At 41.1% G+C, this 10,758-nt stretch overlaps 1 protein-coding gene and 1 long non-coding RNA gene across 6 annotated transcripts; both read left to right on the top strand.

Moving 5' to 3' along the window:
• Positions 1 to 244: 244 nt before the first annotated feature.
• Positions 245 to 10,637, top strand: PCID2 (PCI domain containing 2). 5 transcript variants are annotated; one of them, XM_084494976.1, is made up of 14 exons: positions 245 to 380; positions 1,221 to 1,310; positions 1,930 to 2,003; positions 2,721 to 2,788; positions 3,319 to 3,358; positions 3,844 to 3,898; positions 5,261 to 5,364; positions 6,117 to 6,192; positions 6,320 to 6,461; positions 6,859 to 6,959; positions 8,569 to 8,642; positions 8,814 to 8,939; positions 9,153 to 9,276; positions 10,262 to 10,637. In XM_084494976.1, exons 1-14 carry the CDS (start codon positions 345 to 347, stop codon positions 10,349 to 10,351), a joined length of 1,200 nt encoding a protein of 399 aa, XP_084351102.1. In that variant the 5' UTR covers positions 245 to 344; the 3' UTR covers positions 10,352 to 10,637. The 5 variants fall into 5 exon arrangements, with proteins under 5 accessions (XP_084351102.1, XP_084351103.1, XP_084351104.1 ...); XM_084494978.1 differs by lacking the exon at positions 3,319 to 3,358 and having other exon boundaries at positions 277 to 380; positions 2,721 to 2,806; XM_084494979.1 differs by lacking the exon at positions 3,319 to 3,358 and having other exon boundaries at positions 298 to 380; positions 2,721 to 2,806; positions 3,821 to 3,898.
• LOC311422205 lies at positions 5,462 to 6,014 on the top strand. Its single transcript, XR_014685221.1, has 2 exons — positions 5,462 to 5,599; positions 5,785 to 6,014. It is a non-coding gene; the product is annotated as an uncharacterized lncRNA (long non-coding RNA).
• Positions 10,638 to 10,758: the final 121 nt, after the last annotated feature.

Genomic DNA, 10,758 nt, shown 5'->3' with positions numbered 1-10,758 from the left:
TGAAGCCACCGGAGGCGCCTCAAAGCCGAGCGGCGTAGCCACCCTCCCCGCGCCCCTCCGCCCCGCCTACTGACGCGCCGCACGCCCCGCCGCACGTGGTCCCCGCCAGGCCCCGCCCCCCGCGCATCCCCCTTGGCTGCCGGCACGAGGCCACGCCCCCCGCGCGCCGCCGGGGGCGGGAAAGAGGCGCGGCAGGAGACCACGTGACCCGGCGGGGCGGAGGGGGCGGCTCTGGCTCCGCTGGGCGCTGGAGAGCCGCGCAGGAAGTGACGTAGAGATTGCCGGAAGTGCCGCGCTGGGCGGTGCCATGATGGCGGGCGGGTGGTGAGGAGGGCGGCTGCGGCATGGCGCACATCACCATCAACCAGTACCTGCAGCAGGTGGGGTGGGGCCGCCGCCGCTCCTTCCCTCACGGGCTGCCTCTCCGCGGGGCTCCCGGGGATCTCTGTCACAGCCGGGAGCGGCTTCGGGGGGTGGCCTTCTGGGGGGTGCTTCTCGAGGGCTCCCCTCCCTCCCTGCCGGGGCCTCGTCTGCTCTGTCTGTAAGCCCTGAGAGGCGAAGGGCTCTGCTTCGCGTGTGGGAACCCATTGCCAAGCGAAAGAGACCGCAGGCTATAAAGGAGCCACGAAAGCAGCACAAGATGGGAAATATAAAGCCAGCTGCTTCAGTTCTTTCAGAGATTTTTTTTTTTTTTTGAGCAAAGGAAAGTTGATTTCGATTTTTTTTGCTTTTTCATGTTAAATGCTAAGTTTGTATGAAATCCGAGTGCAAATCCTGCAAATTTTTCTTTATATTAAAAATTCCCCCTGCAGTATCACAAGCAGTAGTCCCCAGGGATGGCTCACGCCTTCGTGCACATGTTCAGTGCCCATAAGTCTAACTGGAACTCTAAAAAGCTTCCATAAAGCTTCTTCACAGCTGCTCCTTTACGGTACTAAACCCATATAAGTTGTGTTGAGGTTCTCTGGTTTGCTTGTATCGTACAAATGAGGTTAAAAACAGAATACCATTCACACCATTCTCTCCCCAGATCTCTTTCTTTAAAACAGGTGGGTTGAGAATGCATTGAATTATTCAGTTTTAAACCTTTAAAACTCATATTTGAAAAGGTATTGAGGTGGATGAACACCGTTTACAAGCAGGTGGCTTATGTAGTGACCAGGAAGTGTGTTGTATGGCTGCAGCTGGATTTCATTATGTGATGTGCTTTCCTTGGGCAGGTACAAGAAGCCATTGACAGCAGAGATGGACAATTTTGTGCAGAATTGGTATCGTTTAAACACCCTCATGTCGCAAACCCAAGGCTTCAGGTAAGAACTTGTTACACTGCAAGAATCTCTTCTTGACATTCCTTTTATTCGGCTTCCAGTTTTCTTAGCTGTCCATATGCCTTCCTGCCCACTGGGGATGAACCTCAGGAATCTGTTTCATAGCCCAATGCGGGATCCCCTTGTAGATTAGTTCCCCTTTCTTTTTACAAGCATATATTATATTTCCGTTTTTATTCTGGGCGGTTTTATGTGTTCCACTTGGAATTTTCTGGATTTTTGTTTGGAATTTTTGGAATTAGTTTTCTGAATAGAGTCCTGAAGGTCTGCTACAGCCAGGTCTACATGAGTTAGTAAAATCAGGGGTGTGGCAGAATGGAAGCGAATATAAAAAGCAAAACAGTGGGTAGTAAGGGTCTGGTGCTTGTGCTACGTGTATTGCTGGTGTTTTTATTTAAGACTGTTTCTATTCTGGTTGTGTAGGCAGAATGCACACTGTAGCAATTCATTGCACTGTGTTTGATTATTAATATAATTAAGGTTCTGATGGATTGCAAAGACACGTATGCATAAGACTGCCACGATGAAATATCCATTGCACTAGAAATAGAACATCATACAGGTGTTTCCTTTGTGATTCGTTGATTTATTCTGTCCTTAGCTTCCATCTCCAGAGGAGAAGTGTCAACAAGTGTTGGAACCACCGTATGATGAAATGTTTGCAGCCCACTTAAGGTAAAGATGGACCAGGAACAGGCAAGTCGGTTGTGAGGCACCCAGCAGGGATGGGGAAACGAAGTGTACTTAACTATTTTTTAAGGGCTTACATCTGAAGGCTTGGTATTTAAGACTGCAGGAAATAAAGGCCTTCCTTTTCTTTTCCACATGAAGTTTTCTTTATGTACCTGACAGTCACCTCTATATGGTCATTGGCACAGCTTTGGCATTGGTGCTTCTTGTTTCCTTTGCTCCGCTTTTACTAGCTACACGAAAATTTAGAGTGAAGTAAGTAGGGGAAATAAACATTAAAAAAAGGTAAACTGGGTCATAAAAGTACTCCTAAGTCAGCTTGAATGCCTAAGTAATTTTGTGAGGTTTTTAATAAAAAGAAATTCTATGTTGTATTAACATTGTCTTTAGTTCACTTTCAAAAGTCCTGGAAATATTTAACTATGCTAGTCTTGGTGAGACTTTCAATAAGAATTAGCATGTTACAGTTCTTTCTGTACGTACTGCAGAAACAAATCCCTGTTCTTGGATCAGTTTTCTGCAGCTATCAAACTCAGTGCTGTGTTAAAATACTTAGCTGTTTTCTTAGGAACCTTTCTAATCCTATTACTGTATCTCCTTTAATTAAACTGTAAAGCCTGTACCTGCTAAAAGGTACAACAACAACAACAATTGTCTTATGTATGTATTTTTGGATGTGCTAATGCTCCTTTTCTTTGACAGATGTACTTACGCCGTTGGAAACCATGACTTTATAGAAGCATACAAGTGCCAAACAGTTATCGTTCAATATCCTTTTCATCAGTGTTGTATATCTTTTTCAGATTAGCTGTTTTCTTGTACAGTAAGTTATCTGTATCCATTTTAGAATGTAGTCTGCTTCCAAATATGCTTCAGGTATTTAGATCCTTAAGCAAGGAAATCCAGGCAGGCTTTTCTCTTTTGAATTTTCTGTGGGACTGTGAAGGAATGTGCCTCTTGCCTATAAAATAGAAAATTATTTTCTCACAGAGAATAGGAGAACCTCAAATCATTAATACACGTCCCAATTTGCACCTGGCTAGAGGGAAGATACTGATAAAGAAAGCTGCTGTTTTATCTCTAAGTGACCAATGTTTTTCATTGCTACTGCAGCACCAAGAGCATGTGGCTGTGCTCACATTCTTCCCTACTGTCTTTCCACCCTTATTTCTTATCTCTGCACTGCTTTGTTTGCTTCTGCCCTTTCATATAGCACGTAGTATGTGGTGTGACAACTCCTCTGTGTTTTAGATCTGTGCTTCATTTCGTAGTGTTTTAAATTCTTCTTAATGCAATACATCTTTCCTGCGAGCATTTCAGGCACATAAAGAAGAAAACTGGTAAGTGTATCATAGAGACTTGTTGCAAAACTAGACTCTCATCTTTCACTAGTATAATAGAGTAATCAAACTAAAATTATGCCTACTGTTTTTATTTACCCCAGCGATACTGAGATGCAGCCTGATTGTTTTTGCTGCCTGAGTTTTTAGGCCCAAAAGTGTGAGAACTAAACATCTAAGCTTAAGTATTTAGGATATCAATAAGCAAACGTGAAGAATTTGTTCAAAGTGAGATTTTTTTTTAAAGCCATTAGCTGCCTTTTATTTCACTGTGTTCTGGAATTAATTCTTCTGTTAGTGTAGGACTTGGAAATGCTGAGCTCTTGAAGACTTTTCCTTTTTTAAAAAAATGCATTCTTCTGTGCTTAAAGATTCATGTATATTCTTCTAGCTTTATGACTAAGTAGCAAGAAAAAAAACGATTTCTAATGTCTTTTTACTGCATCATTTGCATTTACTAAGCACACCGTGCCTTACTTTTCCAGGGCCTTGCCTATTATGTATGCTGTAGCCCTTGATCTTCGAATTTTTGCTAATAATGTAAGTAGAACAGATTAACAACCTCATTATTTTTTATCTGTTATGAGTTTCTGTGGTGGAAATATTTTTACTTGATTCCATAGCCTAATTTTGCTCATTAGTGTCTAATTTGTTGTTCAAGGTTTTGTTAATACACTAAATTTATCCCATCCTATTATAAAACTAGGTTGCTGAGTCTGCCTGACTCTTGTTTGCAGCTTTAACTGGAGGGGTTCTGGGCACCTGCACGCAACTCACAGCTTAGAGCATATAAAATGATTAAGCGCTTGTCTTTAGAGAATAGCACGATGGTATAACTCGTGGTTTCTGTGTGTTATACTTGGGGTTTTTGCCTTTCTAAGGGTGGAGATGCACAAGGCAACAAAGCTAATCTACACACTCACTGCATCTTGTGAGGGAAACTTTTCCCTCGTTTCTCTCTTCCTTTTGTGTGTGTTGCTTTTGATGCTCATTGGAGCCCTTGCTGAGTCTGTACAACGGCTGGCAACCAAAAAAAAAATAAAAATAAAAGGGAAAGTGGGCTTAGTTTTGAATGTTATCTTTTAGCCTTAGTATATTCAAAACGTGGGTACAAAGACTTCTGCAGCAGAGGATGTATTTGCATTTCTTGTCCCTACATTTCAGCTAACGAGAATGCAAGCGTTAGAGTAAAGCTTTCTAGAAGGCACATAGCAACAATCCACTCACTGTTTTTTTTTTTCCCCAATCTTCTTTGTTGTTTTAATTCCTTATTCGTTAGTGTATGGTTCTTTCCCACTTCACATGAACAGTGCTGCCAACTGTTATCATGACTCTGTAGCATGTGTGTCCCTTTCTCTTGAAAATCTCAGGTCGCAGCAGTGTGAATTACTACTAGAAAATGTTGAATGTAGGTTAGAAATAAAATCTGGTCCTTCTGGTTGTAAAGAGAAGCTTGATTATAATTTTTAAAACTCAGATTTAATAACCGGGGAAATATTTTTATTTGCTCTTGTTTATAAGACGTCTCTTTTTTGCTTGATTTTTGGACTTTAAAACTTGAGTTGGAGTGTTAATGCTCCAGTTCAGCTGTAGGATGATCCTTCTGAGAGCTGCATTAAGTTTCTTGGTGCTGAAGGTAAAAGTGGACAGTGCTATTTTCAAAGTTCTGACCCACCTGCTCTGCATTGAATCTGGTACAGGGTGTTTAGGAGCCCCTCCAAGTGTGTGTTGTGATTTTTTGAGTACTTCTGTTCTGTCAGCTTGACTACTATCAAGATTTAGGGGTTGGTAAGAGGTAATATCTGTTGTGATAATGCCTTATAAAATGCTGTATTAAGGAACCAAGCTGTTTATGGTCCAGTGAACCAGAGTTATGCGTTGTTTCTTGCTGTGTAACGTTAGGCAGACCAACAGCTCATGAAGAAAGGGAAAAGCAAAGTCGGCGACATGTTGGAAAAAGCAGCAGAACTGCTGATGAGCTGCTTCCGAGTCTGTGCCAGTGACACGTAAGTGAAAGATGCTCCATACAACTTGGGACTGCTAAATTGTTAAGAGCTTAATCAACTTTACGTAAGTTTTCTCCACTTACTAAGTTACTTACATATTTGGGTAAGAATGAACACTTCTAAGGCTTGTTTCCTCTCATTTCTAGTCTTTTCTCTCTTGACTGTTAACTACAGCTGGAGAGGCCTCCCTCAGGTTTAAGCTTCCTAGCAGATGTTATTGGGAGGGACTGACTGTGTCCTTGTCTCTCAGGGAAGGTGCTTAACCCTTTTGTGCTCTCTTAAGGTTTGCTTCAATGCAATTAGACTGGAAGAGGTGACTTTGGTTTCCAGTCTTAGCAATTTAGCACTTTCCAGGTGGAGAAAATGCTTTTTTATTTATTTTTTAACCCCTCACCCATCTTTCACCTTGAACATTATAAGCAACTTCTGTCCTAGTGTGTGTGTTACCCACAGATGGGGGGGAGGATTCTGCTGCAGATGAATAACATTCTACATGACATCTCGTTATGTTGGGAAGAAATGCAGCAGAGTTGTTTGAAAGTTAAGATTGGAGCACATTCTGTTTTGACAGTACTGGTGTGGTTTAAGACAAACAGTTTGGCCTTGGCATTTATGTTCAGACACTCATTTTTATCCTAAAAAAAAAATAATCCGTGAAATATCTAGAGATGGAATTAACCATAAAAACAAAGTCACTATTTCCTTACAATGTTCAGCACTAGCAGCTTGTTTTTTTTCTATTCTCATGACAGTCGAGCAGGCATTGAAGATTCCAAAAAGTGGGGAATGTTGTTCCTCGTGAATCAGCTGTTCAAAATTTATTTTAAGGTAGGGTTCAAGTCTTACAAGCTATTTTGTGAGTCAAATTCACCCCTTTTTTTTTTTTTTTTTTTTACATGATGTTGCATATCTACCATTTCTGAGTACAACACAACTTTATTTTTTTTTTTAACAGATCAACAAGCTCCATCTATGTAAACCCTTGATTAGAGCAATTGACAGCTCAAACCTGAAGGACGAATACAGTATGGCACAGCGAGTTACATACAGATACTATGTCGGACGCAAAGCCATGTTTGACAGTGACTTTAAGCAAGGTACTGTGTGGTGGTAAGACAGATTTAAGCTGTTGCAGCTTGGTGTGAGCTCTGGCTTATGGTGTGTGTGGCTCAAAACGTGTGCAGAAGGTGCAGTTCTGTTTGTGTTGATGACAGAAAAGTCGTGCTGTTACTAATAATATGAGTGAATTGAGCAGAAAATTCCAATATTGCTTGTAGCTGTTACATCAGACATCCAGGTACTGACAAATTTTATTTTCCTTTCTGAAACAAGACTACTTTTCTCGTAATACCTTGTCTTTTTTTTTTTTTTAATATAATTTCAAATATGGCCTCGAGCTAGAAATGGGCATTGAGCACAGAATTTGGAGTACAGATTTAATCAATTTTTGTTGTTGACTCTTGTAACTAGCACTGCTTTTATTTGTGCCTGCAGCTGAAGAGTACCTGTCCTTTGCCTTTGAGCACTGTCACCGCTCAAGCCAGAAGAACAAAAGAATGATTTTGATCTACCTGCTGCCAGTGAAAATGTTGTTGGTGAGTAAATGCTGCTCTTCCAAATCACTTTTTGTGAGGCAAAAAAGGAAACTGAAACTCAGTATGGCTTTTCTGTTTTTTTTTTTGTTTGTTTGTTTGTTTTGTTTTGTTTTTTCCCCTCTCCCCCATAAACACCAGTATATGTAAACTCTGTTATAGAGCTTCTGTGTTAACCCATTTGAGGCGTATCAAGAACCACATAGCATTTGGGTTTTGAGGAAATCAGTGAAGACTGGTTCCCTGCTCACTTCATCTTTTTGTTAAAAGAATTAAGTGCATCTCTGCTTCTTGTTCATGGCCTTCCCCATTTCCATGCCTTTTCCCATTCTGGTGTAACTGAGGGGACAAGAACAAGATTTTACAATGTTTCCTGTTCCTGGCCCTATTACCAGAGTTCCTCACAGAGAATATTGTTGTTTTTTTTTTATCATCCACTTCAGAGAGCTCCCATCTTCCACCCTTGTCCCAGCCTGCTCATGACCATTCTTTCTTTTTCCCCTTTGTGCTCCCTTTTTCATCCCTTGCAGCCTCAATTCATTTCCTTTGCAGCTGTCTCCTGATGGAGGAAATTTCCCATGTGTACGGGAGACGCATAGTGGCTATCAGAATTGGCTTCTGCTCTTGTTTGTTGTCTGTCTGAGTGGTTATTTTCAGATCAGTCAATGGTAAGGTTGATAAAGCCACCAGCCTTCCCTAAGCTGCTGGGTCCTGTGGGGCCTGAGATAACTGCAGCTTTTCTGTAGCAGCTCTAGCGTTCGAGAGGCACTGAAGAATCTGGATAAAGGTCATTGTTTTTACAGTTGCTTTTTAAAATCACATTCCAAACATTAACACTAACCTTAAAACTCTACTAAAATAGCTTGGGCGGTGGTGTTTTTTTAACCTTATTTTTGTTCCTAGCAGCTCTCAGTAAACAGGCAGCAGGGTTCTGCTGTCAGTTAATCCTCCAGCCAGGAGAGGAGTTACCAACAACAGAGCAGGACGGTAACTAAATTTAAAGGCTGACCAAGTCAGCGTGCCATCTGATCTCCACTGTGCAAGGGGGGGAAAAAAACAAACCAAAGTTAATTTTTGATAGCCCACCTGGTTCAGTCTTACCTGATGTATCAAGGAGAATTTTGTTTCTTTAAATTTAAAATGTCTTCTCCCTCTCTCTGACATTTGAATGTCCATATGGAGGTGTGGTGAAGAAAAAATCTGGTACAGGCTGAGGTGGCACTTGACAGCGCTGAAGCACTGCCTGTATTATTAGGAATGCTTGGGATTCCCACAGTTACTTTGTTTGAAGATGAGATCATACAACTGTAACGTAAAATGTGGAGCTGCCTAAGCCTCGTGTCACAGGATCTTGATTTCACAAGTTTGGTAACTGTTCTGCAACACTTGGAAATATTAAGAGACTCCCGAAACCGTGATAAAGGGTTACTGTGAGTTGAGTTGCAGGAAGTTTGGCAGCGCGGGGGGTTGTCCTACAAATACTTCCATTTCATTCTTGTTCTGCAGGGAAAAAAATAGTAGTTAAACACGTGCCTGTTTCTCTGACAAATATTTTTTATAGTTTATGTTGAAAATGCGCTTGACTTTATCGTGGAAAACATTTATTTTTCAGGGCCATATGCCAACGGTTCAGCTCTTAAAAAAGTACGACCTCATGCAGTTTGCTGAAGTAACTAAGGCTGTGAGGTACGGTGGTTATTTTGCTGCGTTGTGCATTAGTTCAGGAAGCCTTAACTAAAAGGCATTTGTTTGGGATAACTAAGGAAAGAAGGGGAAGGATATTCTTACCAAGTCCTGCAGCTTCTTTTCTTGATAGGGCGAGACCTTCTCACATATTCATTTCTTCCATTCTTCTAGTGAAGGCAATCTTCTCCTACTGAACGACGCTCTGACAAAGCATGAGACCTTCTTCATTCGATGTGGAATCTTTCTTATCCTGGAGAAGCTGAAAATCATCACGTACAGAAATCTCTTCAAGAAAGTGTAAGCATAACAAAAAAATTGCTTCTTTTGCAAAAGTGGATATAATATGGTTTTACCTTGGACTGAAATAGAGATGTGTATGTTCCTTAGCTCTCTGTAGGAGGGCAGAATTCCTGTTGAAGTGAATCTATAATAGAAAGGCCATTTTACTGAGAACCAGAATTTTTAAGTGATTGTTTCCCCATAACAGATTTTCTATTTTTTTTCTTTCAGATATTTACTCCTCAAAACGCATCAACTATCGCTAGATGCCTTTCTGATTGCCCTGAAATTCATGCAAGTAGATGATGTTGACATTGATGAAGTCCAGTGCATTTTAGCTAACCTTATTTACATGGTATGTGCTGCTCACGTATTGTTTTGTCCTTCCAGACTCCAGGCAGTAAAAATTATTAGGCAGAGAGTGAAAGTTTGTTAGTAATATATATCAGTAATCCTAGCTTGTGTATAAAAGTTGATTAACATGTGCCCAAATGGCAAATGTTTTAATTTGCCCAGGGGAATTCCTCTAGTTCCTGCCTCTTTTGCAGGAACCACTTAAAATTGCACTTGAATTCTGCGTTACAGATCCAGTACTGACTTTTCTATGAAGAATAAATATTCATTTCAAAATGGAAAAAATTCTAACTGGGACCAGAAAGGGGTTTGTTCTCCTGCATTTGAAGTAGGAGACTTTTGATGTTCTAACATCAGAAAAAATAAAAACACGTTTCTTGGTTTCACATTTGTCTAAATGGGTCTTATCTACTCATGAATAGATCCAGGCTTGCAATCTATAGATTTCTGATCTGTTAAAAGTTTTGGAGCAGCATTACAGTGTCAGCAAGAAAACGAGCTGCTTCTCAGTTTCTGAAGCATTATTTGGTGACCTCTCAGAGTAACAAAGGGTGGGATTAGGTGACTGGAAGATTTCTCTCGGTGCTGTAACCCTCCATGTCTAAAAAGGAAGAATTGTGGATTTTTGTTCTTAAATTTGGAATAGTGATTGATCAAAATCCTAATTTTAAAGTGAGCAAGAATAAATTTAGAAACACTTCTCCAGAGCTCTTCAGGGAAATGTAAGCAAACCCTGAGGGGGCCCTGGCAACAGGCAGTCCGACAGCAGCGTTAGTATGCAAACATGGTTATGGTTCCAGCTTGCTGCTTGCTGCGTGAGGTGACCCACTTACATAAATCGGATCCTTCCGGACACCAAGTACAGCAATGCAGTGGTGATTGAGTACGTGCACGTAGCTTTGTTTGATTTAGCCTGATGACAGGTGAGGTATAGGCATTGTGTTACCAGCTGCCAGCACTAACAGTGTGTTTCCTTCTCCTGCCAGGGTCATATTAAAGGCTATATATCCCACCAGCATCAAAAACTTGTCGTCAGTAAGCAGAACCCATTTCCTGCGCTGTCAACGGTGTGTTGAGTGTTGCATCTTAGCCGTGCAAGTACTTTTCAGATACACGGCTCGCCCAGCGGAGCTGCTCCTAATCAGCCAGGGAACATTGTAAATGACCTGGGTCGTGTCCAGGACTGGACTACCAGGAACTGTTTGTGGCTCCTTTCCCAGAATGACCAAGGCTGCCAGTGTAACAAAGTGCATTGGAATGAAATACTCACTTTTCAGTGATAGTTTATGCAGGCTTTCTAGAGCATTCGAAGTATCTCGTGAAGAAATAAAAGCAAAGCATTCCAAACTCCTTCCAAAGTACTTAAAAGCTGTTATGAAGTACTGTGTGTTACTATCTCAGCATTTATCTTCCGGAAAAGACAAGTATCATCCTTTGGTACATATACTAATCCAACTTTCAGGGTGGAAATAACGTTTTCTTT

This window comes from Aythya ferina, assembly GCF_964211825.1.
Source record: "Aythya ferina genome assembly, chromosome: 1".
NCBI classification, from domain to species: domain Eukaryota; kingdom Metazoa; phylum Chordata; class Aves; order Anseriformes; family Anatidae; genus Aythya; species Aythya ferina.
This window is presented reverse-complemented; position numbering and strand designations above follow the sequence as displayed.

Bases quoted from the DNA above. Each gene is read 5' to 3' on its own strand.
- PCID2 (XM_084494976.1), top strand. From the start codon at position 345: ATGGCGCACATCACCATCAACCAGTACCTGCAGCAG. The intron at 2,004-2,720 runs GTAAAGATGGAC...TTTCTTTGACAG, and splicing joins ATGTTTGCAGCCCACTTAAG to ATGTACTTACGCCGTTGGAA. The intron at 3,899-5,260 runs GTAAGTAGAACA...GTGTAACGTTAG, and splicing joins TTCGAATTTTTGCTAATAAT to GCAGACCAACAGCTCATGAA.